The 20,682-nt window shown below is 39.4% G+C and overlaps 1 protein-coding gene across 11 annotated transcripts in view; it reads right to left on the bottom strand.

Moving 5' to 3' along the window:
* Positions 1 to 20,682, bottom strand: part of LOC104150980 (MCC regulator of WNT signaling pathway) — a 223,396-nt gene that overhangs the window by 64,927 nt on the left and 137,787 nt on the right. For 10 of the 11 annotated variants that reach the window (XM_068927547.1, XM_068927549.1, XM_068927548.1 and 7 more), the window contains one exon: positions 6,395 to 6,508. In XM_068927547.1, the coding sequence (XP_068783648.1) occupies positions 6,395 to 6,508 (114 nt within the window). Of the gene's footprint in view, positions 1 to 6,394; positions 6,509 to 6,679; positions 6,725 to 20,682 lie in introns of those variants that run through there. The other variant, XM_009685520.2, reaches the window with a different exon arrangement.

Genomic DNA, 20,682 nt, shown 5'->3' with positions numbered 1-20,682 from the left:
TTCTAAATCTAAATTTCCTCTAACACACTTTGATGCCCACAAACACTACATAATTCATTGATCTGGATAATGCTTGTGCGCACTGTTTTTTCTTTTAACCCAAAAGGATATTTCAGATGGCGTGTGTAACAATTATTTTCAGACAATAAATAAAAAGCTTGTCACAGCACATTTCATCTTTCTAAGCTGTGCACTGAAAAGCAGAATATCGTTTATCTTGACTCTTGCTAATGGACCTCAGCCACATTATCAGACTTACTTTCTGTTTTCTCCAGCTATTTCTCAAGTCACCATTTTTCAGGGTAACCGTCATTTAGTAACAGACATACCTTGCGAGCAACCAGCAATCTGGAGATATAGAGAGAGCAGCTTCACATTTTCTTTTTTAAAAGGGCCCTCAGCTTATTTGTGGCAAAAGCAACTGGGAAAAGCAGAAAGAAAACTTCTGGGAAAGGCAGGGAATGATGCTGAGAAGGACAACTGTAGCTTGGAGGAGGGAACAGGGTTACTTCTAATAAGTTCTGGTCAGCTAGGACAAGTCTCCACTGAAAAAGGCAAAAATATCCAAACGACGGAAATATAGTTCAGTATGAATCCGAAAACGTAGCAATGAAAAACTCATCTGGTTACAAAGGTTTGCTCCTTCTTATGCCACGTTTATCTGAAGCTTAAAAAGGATAAGAAACATACTTTTTTGGTACCCATTGCTAAAGTGTTTTTTTCCTTGATACCCAGTCTCTTCATCATCCACTTCAATTTTGGCATCTTTTGAGTCTCAGAACAGTATCTGCCACCAATTCCCGCTTCTTTCCAAGGTGTACATACTTAGCTCTGGCAAGTTAATTGCATATGCCACACAAAGGTTTTAAGATAAATACCTCAGAGCCTTTTCCTCATCCTTCTTCCAGTCTCTCATTAAAATTCTGACAAAAACACAGGCACCAATTCACTGGGAAAGCAAATACAGGGATAATCCACTGCAAGACTGCAAAAGAGGAGTCATTGCTGGGGTTAAGAGAAAAGTTTCCCGCGCAGTTCTTAATGTAAGTGACCTTAAGCTGGTTTTTGAGATAGACTAAAAAGGTTATGTAAATTACTGAATAAATTAACAATGCCTGGGAACACCTTGGTCTGACCTCTTGATGCTGGGAAACGACCACAGGATACGAGGGAAAAAGATGGTAAGAGAAAGTATTCCAACTCAAAGATGTTGTTTCAGCACATGATGTTACCGCCTACTAACGTACACAAATCCCTAACACAAGAAACGTTACCGCTGCAGTCCTCTGTGTTACCTTTACTGTGTTCAGTCAGAGGACAGCAAGAAAGCACCAGCAGCAGTGCTACAGTAACAGATCCCCCAGTGCCTCAGGCCCTGCAGGAGGCACAAGCAACTCTGGCTGCAGCATTCAGGAAGAATTCAAGTCATCACAATGATAAACCTGGCTAACAGGCTGACAGAAGCTAAAAAAATCTTTGCTCAAATAATACAATGTTTTAATTTAAGAGGAGTGGCAGATTTTAAAGCAGGAATCAGTTCATCTAACTTTACGTATAAACACACGTCCATCATGCCCAAGCCTCAATCCTGAAAACACACAAGGTCAGAATGAAATTCTTTGATTGTATACTCTGTGTATACTTGATGTGGAAGAAGAATACAAGTAAAAAGGACTAATCCATGGGATGCAAGAACACCACACAAGAGAACTATTAATTTCAACGTTGATCTGAAGACAATGCATTTCTATTTCAAATACACTTCGTTAAATGAGAAATTGAAGTCTCATAGTGAAGTTTCCTGTTCTTACGTGTCTACGCAGTGTTGGTTTTATTCTTATACTCAAATTCTTCCATCCTGTCCTAAATTCTGAATAATTGAGAGGATGGCAAGGAATTATCATTGCACTAATGGAACGTACTGCTGCTGTGACACAGGATTTGCTACTCTGTGTCTAGAGTTATTTATTTTTAAATCCCTAAATTTCTAGGAATAAAGCAAAAAAAGAGTAAAGAGAGCAGAACTGCCTGGTGAAAGAGATGTAACAGTAAGGAAAACGTAGTAGGCGAAGTATTCATTTCTGCTGTTATTTGCTGAAACTTCCAGCATGTTGTTAAATCTTGTGTTCTACCATAAAACTTTAGAATTCAGTGACACAGGATGTTGCAAAACCCAAAAATATAAATGGATTAGAAAGAGGATTAGATAAATCCATGGAGAATAGGACCATAGGGGACTATTAAGTATGATGCAGCCTCTGGCTCAGGGACTTCCTACACTGTTGATGGCTGAAAGATGAGGGAGTATGCTGGAGGAGGACAACCTTCTATGTGCGTTTCTTATGCTCTCCCTTCAGATATCTGCTATTTACCATTATCCGAGCCAGGACACAGGGTCAGATACAACTAGTAGAATCACTACTTTTCTCTTCATGACCATAGAAAAATTTTGAAAAAAAGATTAGTTGCAGTTGGCCACTACTTTCCAGCATATTTCATTCAAGAAATCAATTCAGTGCCAAACTGCACACCAATACAAAGACATAAACAAGGAGGTCTGCTGTCACACTGAAATAATAGTAGGGTGTAGGCTAATGCTACAGCAAGGTCTGCACAGACTGTAGTTTTGGAGATCAACTCTCTCATGGTGCAATAACCAGAAATCCTGGCTTGTGCTGCTTTCAGGGGGTCTGACCTGCAGTGGTGCCTCTCATTTTAAGATAATACACAGTGCTTTGCTGACCTGTGAAACACACCTTAGATCACAGCAATGGCGGGGGGGGGGGGAAGGGCAGCCATAACCATCTTTCCTCTCTGATGATCTTCATTTGATAGTACTTTCATCAAGTATAACATAGAAGGATCTAAATATTAAGGAGTCCACGCTCCTTGTCATTGAGAGCAACAGGATCTTCTGCTCAGCCTCGGCATACACACATTCATTACACGTGGCTAGGCAAACATGACCGGATTATAAAACGCTCTTTTGGGTCACTATTACTATATACAAGAGGCTATTTACACACAAAGTCAACAGCCTCTGGCTGCCAGGAGGACAGTCTGGGGATCCATCCATTACTTGTCTTGTTCCCAAGAAATTCACTATTGACTGTTGTGGGAAACAGGACAACGAGCAAGATGAAGTCTCGGCCTCATCTGGTAAGGCTATGGTTATCAGTTTCTATGTTTCCTGTTAGGGCCTTGCTATATAAAAGCAGCCCCATAAAATGACATCAGGAAAATAATCTACATCAGCAACAGCAGGAACACAAGTAGGGCAAAAGTAGAGAACGCAGACTTTTATGCATCCCAATCATAAAAGCAGCTGAAAAACTGGAACGCAGCAAGTTACAGTGCCATAACGAAAATAAGCTACCCCCCCAGCTCGGGGAAGGAGGACTGAGCAGGGATGTACACAAAGGGTTCTTCATTATAACGAGCAGCAGAGGGAGAAGGGACTCACTCAGGCAGGCTGCTATGCTAACACAACCTCCGCTGCCTTGTATGCCCGGGGGGAGCTACCTAGGCCCAGCATCCCTGCATGACTGCTGCACATCAGGAACAAACAATAAGGAATGTCCACATATGCCCTTTGATCCGATCACTTAAACAGGCTTTCGTTCTCTCTGCTCCATCAAACCATCAATTACTTCCTTTTATAAAAATTCTAAGCATGAGCTCTCCAACCATCTTTCTTAACCATTTGCCACCTCTAATTCTTATACCACAGCTCCTCAGATTACCTCTGTTCTGCAAATCACTAATCCCCTTTCTTTCCAAGGTGTCTCATATGCCTCACAAAAGGATAGGAAAGTTGTTACCAAAACATGGTCCAAGAGCCATTTGTTCTAGAGAGAGCTTAACATGTCAATGGAGCTGAAAACAAGGGCTGCTTTCGTAAGTAAAGTCCAGATGCAGAAGAGATTTAATACTGAGCCACTAGCACCTGAATATGGTTACGCAGAACCTCAAATATCCCTTATTTAATTTATGCCTTCTGAGCCTCTGATGTGCATCAGTGAGGGAGAAATACATTAGGTTGTAGAGAAAAAATGACATACGATATGACACACATTTGGATGATCCTCTGCGGAGTGGGAGGAAAAGTTCAAAAAATGATGTTAAATGGAGCATCTACTTGAAAAAGGAAGTGATGCAGTTAGAAAAAGAAGAAAAGATGAGGTGGTATCACCACAGTGTGTCTCAGCACTTAAACATAGCCAACACACTGAATGTTTGAGCTGTGCTTGTTTAATGACTTACTCCTTATGACGGACTGGATTTTATTTTAAAATGTCAGTCACACCCAAACGATTCTCTATCCACTTCAGAGCTTTTAAAAAAGAATTTGAAAAGAACCGAAATATGAAAACTTTATAGAAATCGCTCGTTAAAACTTTTTTTTCCCCCAAAAAAACAATTGTGACAAAGTTTGCAACCAGCCACAACCATATCATTACAGAACGCTTACGGCATTCCAGTTATCCTTCTCATTACAGCAATGATGGACTGCCCTAAATAACCACCCCAGGATAACTAGTTAAGCTCAGTCAGTCCAGAAACATCTTAAAGTTTCTCTATTCCTATCAGTCTTCCTTTCCTGCCCCACTCCCACCCTTTGCATCTTCTCCTTTCAGTGTGTCCCCAAAGTCTTTATTTCAGCTTGGAGAAAAGGTATGGCAAGAGCACACTAGCTTTCAGAGACTCTGAAAAGCCAGATATTCTGGTTTTATCACATCCATAGTACAGACAGCCATCATTACTCGTGTTCACAACCACACAGCACACGACCATGAAAAAAACCCTCAGTGTTACAAATTGAGCACTGCACACATGCATGCGCTGGTAACAAACAAAACCAATCAAACAAAACCCCAATTTCATGGAATATCACCAGAGCATGTGTTCACTGTGACTAAGGGCTGATTAAACAAAAATCCCTCCAAAAGTCACTGCCAACGGGGAATCATCGTTGCACGGGAGCACCTGCAATGTGCTACTCATAGACTGAAGCACACACGTACACATATATTTTAACAAATATCTGGAAATACATATAGAACACTACTAAAGATTTGCGATTAGCAGAAGATGATGTAGATTATTTGGGTACAGTGAACCCATTTGACTGTTTAATGATTGCCAAATGCAGTCTCATATCAAACTGTCTCAGAAAGAGGAGTCAACCTCAGAGAACAATAAATTAAAAAAGGAATCTCAGGATTATAGCTGAAAAATGTTTCAATATGAACTCCCAATGTGACTCTGGGTCATATATCCAAGTGACTAAAGACTATGACAGTGTTGCATTGATGGGCTGCAATAAAAATATTATTTATAAGCTTGTGAACCCTAAAGGTAGCTTTAAAAAAAAAAAATCAGTGAATTCAGACAAGGGCCAAAATACGGTTGAAATAAAAGACTTCAAAGGTAAGCTCCATAAACATTTCTACATATGGCTTTAGTTAAAGTAACCCCTGTTTTTTAGGCAATGCCCCAGTATATATCCACTCAAAGATACAAGCCCCCACCAAGAACATGCTGAATACTAAAGACTCTAAATTAATGGGAAAAAGCATAATAAGAACCAGTGAATGGAAGCTGAAAAGAGACAATTTAAGTATGTTTTAATGTCTTTTAAGAAAATCTAACTAACAATGAAAGAGTCACAGCGCTTGGTGCTTTCAGATCAAGATGGGATGCTTTACTGGACAAAATGCTTTGACTTGCTCTATGGAAGTGTAAATGACTGAAAAACAATAGTCTGTGAGTCAGTAGGTGATCAGACATTCTTTTCTCTTTCTAACCCCATTAAATTCAAGCATATGTTTTGAATCAGTTTTGAACTGTAAAGCACTTATAAAAGGTATTTGCCAGAACAACAGTATGGGGAAAACAAAGGTTTTGTTTATCGTAGATATAAAGACAAAGAATAATAGTCCAATTCTGAAAAGACTTAAGAGCTGAGAAAGAATTATAGTTCAGACCTTATTCTTATTTAACCCTTGGCTTTCCACCGACAGTGTTTTCCCAGAGAAAATGGCTTACTGAAAGCTAAACAGATCACAGAACCACTTCTCACATACCACCAAAGCACTACCAACAGACAAGAACTTTTTATCATTGTTAACTTGTTAAAACAGGTCGTTTATGTTGACTTGAACACAAAACTAATCTAATCATTTCTTGACTTTTTTTTTTTTTTTAAAGAATGCCATCAGCACACAAAACTTAAAACCACTGCAAGTATATTTCTTATACAATCTTGAAATCTTCTTTCACTCATGACTTGGTTAACATACTTCACCCTCTCTCCAAGCACCACATTGCTCTCCAAAGAGCAAGGACAACAGAAAACCAAGGACCGTTTTCAGAATCTTAGACTACGGCTCACCTGTGCTTTTGCCAATTTCTTTTCCAACAGGTCACGCTCCCTTTCTGTTTGTTGTAGACGTTTATTAAGCTCCACTATGTCTCCCTTTAATGATGCCAGGGCTGCTAAATGGAGCTAGAAAACAAAAAGGAAAGAAAAAACAAATTAACCAATTTCTGTACCATAAGCAGCAGTAGTATTTGAAAGGAGAGAAAATATTATTTAGCAGTTACAGTACTGGTGGTTTTCTGTAGTGGTAAACAGGAGTTTTCATATTACAAAAGAGTCTAAAAATAATCCACATACCACTGAATACTTTTCATATGGAATTCTCTCTCTAGACAGCATACACATTCCACCCTCAGAAAACGCACTGAAAGGATAAATACGATGAAGTCCAATGCTGCTGGAAATGTGTACATTAGTTCTAACATTAGTTTAGTAGAAAGTAGCTCAAGCCTTGTGTTAGATTAAAAGTTGACTCAGATTTGCACTATAAAAAAAAAAATGTACATCACATTTTAATGCCTTCAGACATGCAGAGGTTTCCACGCGGGTGCAGCAAATAACTCCATTCATAAGACTCAATTTTACTTTGCAACTAATGCATACTCCACTTCAAGCTACTGCTTCACACTTGTCATTTTTCTGAGTCTCATGTCAGCGGGCTTCAATGATTCAGATTTACTGAAGCTGCAGATGAAAACCTTGAACTGTTTTTCTTTCTGTAATAGCTTATTTGGATGAAAGATGCATTCTATACTTAACAGGTAACCTGTGGAAATATATATCAGACCAGGATAACTAGCATAATCTACAAAATCTACAATTCTTACTTTAAAAAAAAAATCCAACACTCAAAACTCATGCACACTCTCTTTCTCCTAAACACCCCATTCACTGTCACACCAAACGCATTGGTTAGAATTCAATATTCAGTAGCGATGGCTACAACTCAAAAGTCCGGAGGAAAAAAACAACCAGCAATACAGAAGTCTTTCTTTGTAGTAGTAAAGAAACAATTCCAAATTATATCGGGTGAGAAAACAAAAATGACCTTTCACCCTGGACTGAGCAACAAGGCAAACACTGCCCTGCTGCCAAGACTCAGACCGAAACGCAAACCCTATTTCTAGTCTTCCAGTCAGACTACTGCAGTTTTTCACTCAGGCTGACGTTTTATTGGGTGGGTCTCTTTTAAGTTATTTTTATTGCTCCAATTCCAGTCAATCTGCTAATGAGTCCAATGTTGATATCTGTACTGAAACAGTTTACAATACCGGAAGCCAGCAAAGCACAGGTGTTCCTGTGTACTGACACGTGCAAGTAGTTATAACAGAGCAAAGAGACTAGATTATTTGGCAACAGTTCCTTCATATATAGCACTCCAATTGTTACAGAAAAGGCCAATTCCGGCTTCAAGACAGAAACAACAATTATATGACGATTCTGGATGTGCTTTCTGCAGTTTTAATTCCAGTATAACCAGCTAGGCTAGAGGCTCTGGGCATCCTCATTTGTCAGCTCAGTCTAAAATATTTTTATTATGTCAGTTACAAAAGAAGTCATACGCACATGCAGAGTTATTCATTTCAGTGGAAAATCTGCATGTGTGTCTATTTATGTCGCAGTAAGTTTAAGATTCTCGAGGCCGCCTCATTTTTCAAGTGAAAAACCAGTAATTCAGGCCTGCTTCTTTCAAACGCGTGTGTTGAAATTGCTTAATAAACTCCGACATTCCTTGAATCTTGAAGTATTCTTGGCCTTTTGAATCATTTCTTCCTACCACAGGAAAATATGGACAAACAAGCACCAGACTAATTTTACCAATCTGTTCATACATGACTTCCGCTCTTCAGGAAAGCTGGTGAATTTATAAGCCACTGTTTCACTTGGTTCCCTCTACAGACGGGAAGTGTTGCAATGAAACTCACTAGCTTGCTTGTTCATCAGATCTTGCTTCCCTCACCACAGCCTTCAAACAGTAGATCAAAAAAAGGCTACAATTCTCTAAATTGAGTAAGCCCACGCTACACAGTCAAGTAAGTATTATTCCCTTTTGTACATTATAATTAAGTGATCACCAGCTGTGGTTTTAATTAAATACCAGACCAATAACATACACACACGGAGATGTAGCATAAAAGGACACCGTTAATTTAAAAATCTAATTGAAAAACAACTTGCTTTCTGAACACTGGAACTAATGAGGCTGACCTCCTATGGATTTGCACCTTTGTCCCCTTCCCACAGCACAATCGCCAGAGCTCTTCTTGATGCCCCCTAATACACCCCAAACCAGGCAAGAAACAGCAAAAACTGTGTCTAGTTTGCAGTGACGCTGCTGCCTGCCCTGACAGCTCCTGCCAAGCAGGACGTCAGACAGGTGAGTTACGCTAGTCGGTCCTTTAACGTACGTCTCTCTTCTCCAAGTAACCAAAGGGTTTATTATTTATTACAAAGTTTGTTGGGTGTTTTATTATCCAAAATGATCCTTTACTTTCATAGCTTTGGCCTAGCTCAGTTTGAAAGTACCATTAAAACAAAAGAAAAATGGAAAAGAGGGGTCCAAAAGGATAACACAACACATATGAAAGGTACTGAAATGGCAGACTACACAATATGAAGTTATCACATACAGAGAGGGTGGCTGGGTGGGATAATCTTCAGTTTCATATGTTTTCCCAGTGCACAGAGTAATAGGTAATGCAATGCAAGTGGAGCCTCTAGATACTACTGCAATAAAAAAAATAAGCAAGGTTAACACAGCTAGCGTAAGTGGTTTCCTCCCCGATGCCTTAAAAGAGGTTGTTACAAAATATTGTTGCATCTTTTGTTATGCTGTGAAAGTTCCCACAGACTATTTTTCTCTGTGTGTTTGTAAACTACATGGCAGGGTGGAAACTGGGATAGTAATCTTTGGATGTTGCTATAACATGAAAAAGCAAACTTCTGAGCAAAGAGCTATAGTCAACAAAAAAGTCACCCAGGAAAAAAAAATAGAATTCAAATCTAATAATCCAAGCTATTAAACATGAAAAGACTCAATCTAAAAACCTCAACTGGAAGGCAATAAGCAAGTCATTATTGCAATTCTGCAGTACTGGAGCATTACATGATATGAGAACTGAGGGAAGGGAAGAGAATGGAGGTAGCCGTATGGCAACCTCCTCCCCCTCCCTCCCCCAAGCAAACAATGATAGACAAGGCAGAGTTATCATCACTAACATTCATATCATACGCTTATAATTCAAGGTGGGCTGCCTCTTAACAGCACAAGATTATAGAACAAATTAAAAACTCAGTAGTTTGTAACAATTAAGTCAGATACCATGAAGATTTCTGTCTGCACTACGTACTGTTTTGAGCCTTCAAGCAACAGCTCTCAAGGAGCTCTACATGAGCACAAGGAAAACAGCTGACTGACAAAGCCTGCATTGTTCACAAATTCTCCTCGGATCTAATACAGCAAGTATTGAATTCTCACATTCCATGTGAAGAAAAACAGTACGGGATGCTGATGCACCCGTTCTATCCAGCAGAGCAGGCAAAGTCAACACATGCAAAAGTAATGAGAGAAAAGGGCTCAGACAAACCTCCTAACGTGTCTCTCCCACTATCATCCAAGGAAATTAGAATTCTTCCAGTAAAGGCATTAGGGGCATAGGATTCATATAAATGTATCACCTACCTTACATGAGAAGCTATAGTTTCTATGAGATTTACTGCAAGGACAACAGCAGGCTGCTTACTCAAACACATACATACCACATGCTGTACCTGATACTATCCTGCCAGTTCAGCTACTGAAATTATCATTATCAATTTGTGCACAGAATGTAGTCTTTAAAATGCAAACCACTGTACAGCTACGCCTTGGAAGATATAAACATTCAAAAAGTAGGCACAATCTTAGGAGAAGCAAACTTTTGACCTCTCTTCCAGCCTCCTTTGTGACCTTCATGTCTCTGCCTTACTTCTCTCTGCTTACTTCTACCTGCTTCTACATCATCTCACAGAGTACGGTAGACATGATTTAATGATGTATTGTTTGCACAGTGCTTTAAACACTGCTTTTAGCACTGCACTTTGTGAAATTTTCTATGCAAGTACAATTAAAATCAATGTTTGCTGGCAGTGAGGTTTCTCAAGATTTTTGGGGAAAACAAAAATAGAAAAGCAGACGGGATAGCCACGTGAGCTGAGTGATAAGGAAGCAGGACGCTAGTAACATGCCTGTAGTACATATTGTTGCAAGAGTTCTGATACCACAAACAAAATAAGAGAAAGATCTAAAGGGCAATGAAGGAGGGCACTGAGAAAATGATAGGTTAAGTAAAAAGCACTGCAAAGCATTACAATTACTATTACACACAGCATTTTTCCTGTCATTGTGAACTGTCATCCTGGTCACTGAATTTAACCCACACTTTTCTCTTCCTCAACCAGGGACCAGCCAAATTAAAATCATATAACTAAAACCAGTTTTACTCACGGCACGCTTTTGCTGTTTTCAATAGAGCAATTACAAGAGGGACCGGACCTATGTACAGCCTTCTCTCTGAGAAATTAAAGCACTGATCTTACCTTCTCCATCTCTTTTCCTGCTTTCCCCAGCTACAGTTCTGCTGTACATCAGGTCAGGAACACGCGTTCAGAAATGTAACCTCTGACAGAACAAGCGAGCCATAAAAGCATCAAAATCATGGTAATAAGATATTAACATCAAATGACCAGTTTGTTCTACTTGTCTTCTCCTCCATTTTGTCTATGACTTGTGTTTTGCCTGTTTTAGTGCAAATAACTCATAGCAGGGACTTTTTTTTGTATTTTGCTATGACCAATTTTAGGGACAGGCAATATAAACAGACCCACCTGATCAAATGTTCAAAAGCCCATCTCATCTCTGAAAACATAACTATTTTTTTCTTATCAAATGACTTTACACTGGATTTGAAAACCCAAGCTGCTTGGTAAAACAATAAAAGCCAATTTGAAAGAATTGCATTGTATTTTCTGACACCTTTCTTATTCCTCAAGCTGAGGAAAACGACCAAAACCATAATCACCAGCAAAGAAATAAAAAGGTCAGTAAGATAAGTTTACAACGAAAAACACATTTTAAAATGGAGGAGGGAGAGGAGGGGAAAAAAAAAAAAAAACCAAACCTTGTCTGGAGTTTGAATTCAGGGATTTTCGTGTTTAGGGTGGTGATTGTGCTGTACGTTGCTAATTTCCGTTGACAGCAGTAGAAAACCAGAGCAAGGTTAGCCCAGTAAAAACTTAGGCATGGCTGGCACTAATCTGCTGAAGTGAAAGACGACCTTAACATGTGATGTGTATGTATTTAAGACTTGTGCAATAAAGGTACAAGAGGAAAAACTTACAAAGAACAAAAAAAATGAAAGAAATTACAATACAGGTTCATGCAACTAGGACACATCTCAAAATGCTGAAGACAAAAGAAAACCTAGGCAAAGCTTACATAACTTTCATATGAAATGAGTTAGGATATGCAATTGGTGTTGCAGACATTTGCTGTACATAAAAATTCAAAGGAGTTCTCAAGTTCATATTTTAGCAGGACCACAAATAGCTACAGCACTACTTTAAATAAATGTGTTGATTTGCAAGTGATTGATATAAAAATGTACAGCGACGCTCAACCATTTTTCTTCTCAGCCCTGCACATTTTTATGCCTCCTTTTCCTGGCCATGCTCCATGAAAGGTGCACTTTCATGGTACAAATGACAAAACAAATGTAAAAGTCCATTTCAGTAAATGGCCTGGCAAGGTGGAATGGAAAAAAAAACTTAAAATAACAACCATCTCCCAGAAGTAGTGACAGGACAGCTCGATATTCCCTAGACAATTTCAGCTGTATGATCTCTAGAGCATAACCCTGAAATACCACTGGCAACTGCCCTTTAAGCAATTACCTAAGGCAAAGTCAAAATGACTAAAAAAAGCAATACCATTGAATTGCTGGCTGCACTTACAAACGTGCCCTAAAACTATGTTTGAAACAACTGCTACATGCTAATATAAAAAGCTATCAATTTTCTAAATGACATAGGAAATGGACATTTTGCAACTACCCTGCTAAAGTAACTAGGTCATATTAGGCATTCGACAGTTACTTCATATGTTTGTGCAGGATTAAACAAATGATGTGCCAAAACAAGCCAGAATGGAGCCACCCAAATTCTAGCAAATCAAGAAGCAAGTGCTCATATGGTAAATTTTGTTTTAATTTGAAAAATGTGCAGATGTGTTCAATCTGTTTGTTATTTAGAAACAATTTTAACTTTTTTTTTTTAAATGGAAATTAACATTTCTAGGCACTTCACATACTATGTCTATTTCAAACTATTTCTTAAAAAAAATTAAACGTTAACTCCTGCCTTAATCACAGTGAAGCGTTTGATAAAGATAGAGCACTTGCTTTAAAGTACATTACAACGTTGTTCAAAAATGTCAAGCAACAGATAATCTAATGCTAGCACTGACATTACATTGAGTAGGATCAGTTTTAGAACAGCATAAACAACAAAAAAAGGCATAGTCATGGAAAATATCTTCCTTTGAAAAACTGCTTCGACAATTCGCACTTGATGAATGGAGCATGGTGCTAATTTGCACTTCATGAGCCTGCCTGAGGGCAGGACTAATGCTTAGGCTACATCTGAGTGCTGGACTTCAGGACTATTTCTATAACAACAGATGCTCACATCTTCACGGGAAAGAAAATTTTAGCAGACATGGGAAGAAAAGCCTAAAAACATGACCTGAAAGTAACCCAAGCCAGAAATGTCTGAAGCTGGAGATACAGATCTAGATGAAACAACTATATTTTGAAAAGTTAATTCTTTCTGGATTCTTAACAGTGTTACTCATCCCATGGCAAGGCAGCCCACACGGCCACCCTGACACCCTCTTGCCACGCTCTTGCACGGCGTATGAAGGCTCAGCCCTGCTCGTGCCCTCCAAAGGAGGGGGGAGCAAGGTAAAAATAATGCAGGGGATGGAAATGGGGGTCCGGGGGATCATGCTAGGACAAAACACTGTCTTCATATCACCTCAGTCTCAGCCTTTATAGTCTGCAACCGCAGAAGAGCCTTTCTGTAATTCAAAATAAGAAAGTGATATTTGAACACCATTATGAGATGGGGAGAGCTTGGTATGTCTACACTATTAGCTAAGCAGGATTTGATCAATTTATTAACATTTATTTAACATTCGCACCTCCTTACAGTTACCGACAGGGGAGGGTTCTCAATGTAACTTCAATAAGACACATTTTCTATTTTCAACACTTTGGATTGATAGAAAGAAGAAACAGACCTATTTCTTTCTATCCTCCCCTTCTTCCCAAAACAACTGAAGAAAATGAAGGGAGAAGGAGAGAGAATGCTGAGGTTCAGTGCAGCTCCTTCTTCCTAGCACATCTCAGGATGTCAAAGCTCCCTTCTCTGTTCCCGTCCAGTTTGCAAAGATCACCTATGGGACAGGGATACCACTGTCCTCGAGAAAGAAAGAAGCAGAAGACTAATCCCAAGAAGGCGCTCAAGTCACCCTCCGCATTTAGCATGAAGGTGACCCATGTCCTACCGCTGGATACAACAGCTGTCACAGGTAGACTATAAGCTCAGGCACATGGACTTGTTTTCTAACAGCCCCACTGTTTATCCATCACATTAACTTGCTGCTTCACCTCCAGTCTCTTCTGACAGACAACAATCCAGATCTTTCGAAAAGGAGACTGCCAATCATGTGAGAGCCACTCAAAAAAGAGATACGACTTACTATGCTAATTAAATAATAACAAAATAGAAAAGATATTCCATGGATCTTGTGCTCTTTTCAAAACCTCTCAAACAGGAAATTAATTCTGACTTCCAAAGATAAGACTGCAAACAAGTACAGCAAAAAAGCTGTACTTACAGTGACATAAGGATCTTTGTCTCAAGAACGACCTATATGATCTGCTGTGACTGTAAATTTAGAGAGACAAAACTTGTCCTGACAGGTGGAATCAGTAATCCACCATATCTGGCCCTCTGCTTCCGGCATAAACCAAAATCTGACGCTTCAGAAGAAAAAAAGGGGAAAACAAACAAACAAACAAAGCCCCCCAAGCCCCCAAACAGCTAGTGCCCCTACAAGGTACTTGCCCAACGGTTCAAAATCTTTAGGAAGAAAATATCTTTCTGATTCTTGATCAGCTCATGCCCTGAAGTGCTTTACCAGACTGTCTATACTGTAGCTTCCAAAACTGCAACTCTCAAGCAATCCTTCACAAACAGCTAAACAAGTTTAGAGTCTCCAGCTGTGGCAACAAAATCCTCTGGAGAAGCATGCTTGCATGCTCAAAAAAACAATTTACCTTCAGTTCAGTTTTTCTCTTTACCTATGCTCATTGTTCTGAGGTTAGCTGCATTTCCAAAGGGTTCGTATTCCTTCTCCACACATCTCAGGCCACCAGCTGGCCTCTCTTCACAGCAATTTTGATGGCAATTCTTCCCAGCGCTGCCTTTGCTACCGGCACCTGCAATTCAACCCACCACTTACACATTCTCCAGGGAGACACAGTTAACCAGTGACCACCTAACTTGCAAGAAAGCTGTATTTTTTTTAAATGCATGTTAGAAAGGTAATGTACTATAAGCAACATTCAACTTATGTAAGGTTTACCAGGTATTATCCACTGTTAAGACACATTCCTGGCAGTAAATGTCAAAACTTGTTAATGCTGCGTTCCCAGGCCAGCATCTCACTGTTCTAGGTCAATTCTCAGCACAAGGATCTATCCCCTAGATCCGTCGTGTTGTTTTAAGCAGATTTCAGTTCTTGTTTTCTGGCAGTCCTTACCATCAAACCAGTTCAAATTTGAATGAGCAACTTCCCCAAGGGGAATTTACTTCTTCACACTTGTTTAATGCAAATCCTTAGGCAGAAAAATTACCTATGCTATAATTTTAGTTCCTGCAAGAAAAGCTTCTATAATTTCTCTCTAGTCACATACGATAAACCTCTGTAAAAATTTGTTATATTTGAGTTATTTTATGTGTAAACAACATACTTCAGTACTTTCAGACTTCGAAAGTCCTGCATCTAGCATTGCCTACTTTTTCTTATTACCTGGTCTATACACGAGGGAAAAGCTGGCTGATTTTGCCAAAAGCTTTACAGTTAGATGGCAAATTATGGGAGAGTTCACATTTCTTCTGCTGAGTTCTACACCTGCTGCACTGGATGTTATTAGTAAAAAAAAAACAAAAACAAAAACAAAAAAAACACTTTTAACAAATTGGATAGAAAATTATCACTGTCGCACAATACAGCGCTGATTAAGAGTCTGTGATGATTCAGCTTTTGAGATGGGTTTGTTGGAAAGAGGTTCAGAACAGCAGCTACTGCAACGTTGTTAGAGGAGCTTTCTTGCAGCAAAAAACCAAAAAGCACTGTTTAGCTGTTTTTTAGTATGTTTGCAACTAGCACTTGCTTTTTACGTTTAGATAAATAACTATCCTCATTTCCAGATGACAGCATGTTAAACAGGAGTTAAGAAAAATTATCAAGCACAACTTCTAAATTCTACCCTAACAAATTTTCTTCTCTCTCCAGATAGAAAGTCCATAGGTCTATCCAAGTAAGTTTTCACTCTCTATGGTATAACTCATTGGAAATAAATTTTTCATTGAAGTATTCCATTAAAAAAATCTCTTTCTCCTTCAGGAAAAATGTATTTTAAAAAAATGCATTAGTGAAAAACAGTAGTTTTCTATCAGACCAAAGCAGTGAGTTGAAGAACAGAGAAACTGCAAATGCCCTGCAACACCTTGTCTCCCTCTAATTCATACCAGTTATTTGCATGGCATATCTGATGCTAACTATCAGAAAATCTCATTCAAGATTTCTGTATGATGCCCCAGACTCTTTTCCTGCCTCAACTACCTTCAGAAAGAAGCCGAGCACGGTAGCAGTTGTGAAACAGGCTTTTTGAAAGAAATAAAACCGCATCAAGGTATTTTTCTTTTTCAGGCACTGTAATGCTCAGACTTTAAGCATTGCAACCTCCAGTGTACAAACTGAAAAGGTCAAAACCAAACGTTAATAACTGTTCATTATCAACCGCACTAGCATGCGCAAGCTGCACAGAGACTACCGCTGGCACACTTCAATCTGTTCAGTGAACAGGAACTTACGCAAATAGTTTTTTGTATTTCAGTAACACCTAGATATATTATTCTATTCAGGAGAAGTATTTTCTTTCATTGTGCACCGGACTAATAAACCAACATGATATCTTGGCATTTAGCATCAGGCATAGCATCTTGTTCAGGCGGTAATTTTTCTCAGACACTTTTTTTTGTGCGCTTCTCCAAATCTGAAAGCAAGCTGCTGTAAAATTAGCAGAGAACCAAGTCTCCGTAATATGACAAAGTCATACTAGTCAACTACTGATAGTGATTTGCAAAGACAGCATCCAAAGTCATTCAAAGGTACAATTAACCAGGAACTGAAAACAAATCTGAAGCTAGTCAAGCTAAGTGTCACTCATAAACGTCATGAGTAGAATTCCAGTCCAGCTCACGGCTCTGTCTGCACAAGTCACGGGTGGGAAAAGTTCTCTTGCAAATTCTAGTACAAGGTTTAATCTGTTTCTCATAACCACTTCAACAATAACATCTTTTTTGTCCTTTTGTATCGTAAGTTCAGACGTAGGGACACGGCAAATGAGATACAGTTCTTCAAATGAGGATGCTTTTTTTAATGTGAAAAAAATGCCTTGTTCAATAAGAGAAAAGAGTATAAAAAAATTTGTAAGGTGAAATTTCTGCAAATAGAAAAATTATCTTCTCTACTCCAGACTACCATGTATTTTGTTTAAGGCTAGGCATTTTCTATGACTTCTTCCCTGCAATTTCTCAGAAAACAGAAGTTAAGATTTAAATGTTTTAGAGTGTCTAATGGACAATTAATCTTCAGTATTAATTGGTGCAAACATTCTCAAAATTTAATTGCACTTAATAAATTAAATTATAGAAGTTCATAATTAGAAAAGTTCAAAGCTTCAGTCAAACAAAAATTAAAAGTAAAAACTGCTCTTAACATTTTGAGTTCTATATGCATAATATTTGCATCGTTCTGTCTCTGCTGAGCACAAGGCAGGTTCATTCCTTATCTTAGGCTCTGAATGCCAAATTCAAGCCTGTATTTCACCCATGCAATCCTATTAAATAAACAAGAGTTGCATACTTGTAAACGCAACTAGAGCACGGTCCCACAGAAAGCACACACCCCATGAGGTTGTCAATCTCTCCTTGAGTGTAATCTTTGTTTTAAATCATCAAATAATAACACAAAAACATCACTAATTCTCTAAGGAAGTCAGGACACCAAAGGAAGTTACTTCTTAAGCACTGAATAAAATACATGCTTTATATTTATATAACAGATGCATGCACACACATGTACACATATAAAAGAAAATCAGGGGTCATGACAAGTCAAAATGTATAATTTAAAGGCATTGTACATGTCACAAACATCCCACTTAACACTTCAAAATGTCTGCATCCTTCTTACGACCTCTTTCACTAAACATATAACAAAAAAGACTCACTGTGAACATGGTTCATAAAGAGCTTTCCAGCAGTAACTGGCACAGCTATAAATCTACATAATGTTCAGGAAATAAATCATGTGCTCTCTGCTGCACATATAGGAACATTAATCTTCAGATGAACACAATACAGTACTCCCTTATCTGTTTAAAGTAGAGCAAACATTTTACTCATGTTAATTGTCCTGACAGAAAGGGATCAACACTGCATTAATCCATTTAACACACGGCTTATTTTTCACCCCTGTACACTCTGTAGGCCCAAATGTTTGCTGATACCAAAGCTAAACCTTCCCCATGTACAACTGTTCACAGAGGGTTCCTCACGCACATAGCATTCTCATTTGTTTATTCATTAGCTGATGGCTTATTACTCAAATAATTTGGCAGAACGAAAGTGAAAGTCTACTTTTCAGTTCTCCACGGTTTCACCACTTCTGCAATGCGATACTTCACAATTCAGGTGGAGTTACACTGCTGTATTATCTTAACGTATATTCCCAGAAATACCTTCTGTGCCCCCTAAAATCTTGATATATTAAAAGCATTAGCTTTAAAATAATTCTAACAGTGAAGCAGTAACCACTTCAACCTAACCAAAAAAACACCAGTCAAAACACAGGACCCCATTTTTTCCCCTCTTACAGTAGTTTCCCACTTCAAGCAGCATATTAAGCAGCACTGCGTCAGGCCAGACCACAGGCTGACGGCCCAGTATCCTCCTGCTGAGAGCGGACAATAACAAAAGTGGAAAAAGAAGTGTGAGAACGGGGCACACATTTGCAATGCTCCTCTGGTAATGATTTCAGTGTTCTGCAACTCAAGGACAACCGTTTCCCTACTGACGTTCTCCCAATCACTCATGAATTTATAACGCTGTCTCAAAACACATACTCCTTTCTCCCCCTTATCGTATCAGGCTGAAAGGCCGTAATCTATTTACTCCTCGTTCAGAAGGCTCTCTTTCCCTTCGGCCTTTCTTTGGAGCATTCTAGTTTTACAGTACTGGTGCTTGATACATATCACAGCCCTGGAGGACAGTGCTTGACTGCCTAGCAGGACAGGGCTAACCATTCTTTGCTGTTGGCACGCTCAAGCTAAGGATATATTACATCACTGGCATCTGCTACATGAACATTTGGGTCCATTCAGCCCATATATAAGCAATCCCTATGTTCCCAAGTATATCTCTGGGGCATATTCCATGGTTTTTTGTGCTGATAAGTTCTAAGGTTTTTATTCTGCTCAGCTGACTTCATCAATCGCAGGAAAAAGTTTTTGTCTTTAGGGGAACACAACGGGAAGGGCATTAGCAGCTTCCTCTCTACAAAGTGGATAGGCTCCAGCTTAAGCTAAAGCATTGTTTGGCCTTTAACCAATATCCTCAGCCACAGAAGCAAACATCAGTTCAAACTGCAGGCAGGATGCATATCTAAATACACGACAGGTATAGAAAGAGAGGGAAGCCAACTTCTAGGTAAAAACGCCATGTTACAGAGCAGATGTGACAATTATCTGAGTCATTCATACCATAAATAATTTTCGCTAACTTGACTCTTGTGTTGCAGACTTCAATGAACCACACGCCACGTTTTAATAAGTGCCATCAGGAATACCCAGCTCTGGAGAGCTAGCTCAGCTCCAGAGAAACACAGCCACGTATACTCAGCGTCCCTCCTGGGTAACGTTTCCTCACACTTCAACAGAGCCAGCCAGCCCAGCTGAGCATCCCATTAACAGAGCTATGCAGTTTTAATGCCTAGGCTACCCCTACTTTATACGATGCTGACATAATTTTAAGTCTTAACGTTCACACAGAAAGGGTAAGGGTATTCAGGGGGCTGCATCCCTTTCTCAGTCTGCCATTCCAGCCTGAACTCCTGTCAGCCTATTGGGCCTCAGTTACCATTTCACATCCCTCGGGGGCTCCAGGCTGGGGACACTTTTGTCTGCCCTTTGTTTCTTTTCTGGATTGCTCCTACCTTCTTCCCTTATCAGTCTTTTCCTTGCGTCTCTTCACTGAGCTGGCTGCGAGGCTGTTGCTCTGAGGCCTCCCCACAGCAGCACCGTGCCTGCACTGCCTGCACTACCCTGCTCGTCTAGGCCCAGCACTTCCAGCAGCTGTTTCCAATCAGCTCTGCGGTCCCTCTAAGGAGGGAGTTAGTCCCTCATTAACCCTCTCCCTCCTTCTGTTACGTGCAGAGGCAGCTATTTACCTAATTGCAGGGAGCAATTAATATGGTCTCAATTTGCAGGCAACGTTTTTGCCTATTTTGGCTGCAATGCTCAGTACACAGCAAGAAGCAGTACACTCAGCAGCTCCAGATACCTTGCCCAAACTCTCAAATCCTGTCTCCAGAAATAGTTGTTACCAAATGTAAGGGACATTAAAAAAATTAAAAAAACAACCAACCAACACTTTGTAACAAGGATCAGATTTAGCAGTATAGAGATAACTGAGTTTCTGCCAACCTTCCATTACAATCAATGCTAGCTTCATGCACAAAGTTTTAAAATCTTGTGTTTATATCTTTCTCTAAAAGGTACCTAAGCAGAAGTACTGCACCCAGCTCCATACCCCAAATCAAACGAAAACACATTGAGCACTTTACTATTGAACACTTCTTTTCACCAAGACACGCAGATCTTGTCCTCAAGAGACAGATGGACCTTCTGCAA

This window comes from Struthio camelus, chromosome Z, assembly GCF_040807025.1.
Source record: "Struthio camelus isolate bStrCam1 chromosome Z, bStrCam1.hap1, whole genome shotgun sequence".
In the NCBI taxonomy this organism is placed as follows: Eukaryota; Metazoa; Chordata; class Aves; order Struthioniformes; family Struthionidae; genus Struthio; species Struthio camelus.
Note: the sequence above shows the minus strand (reverse complement) of the source record. Positions and strands in the feature narration are given on the sequence as shown.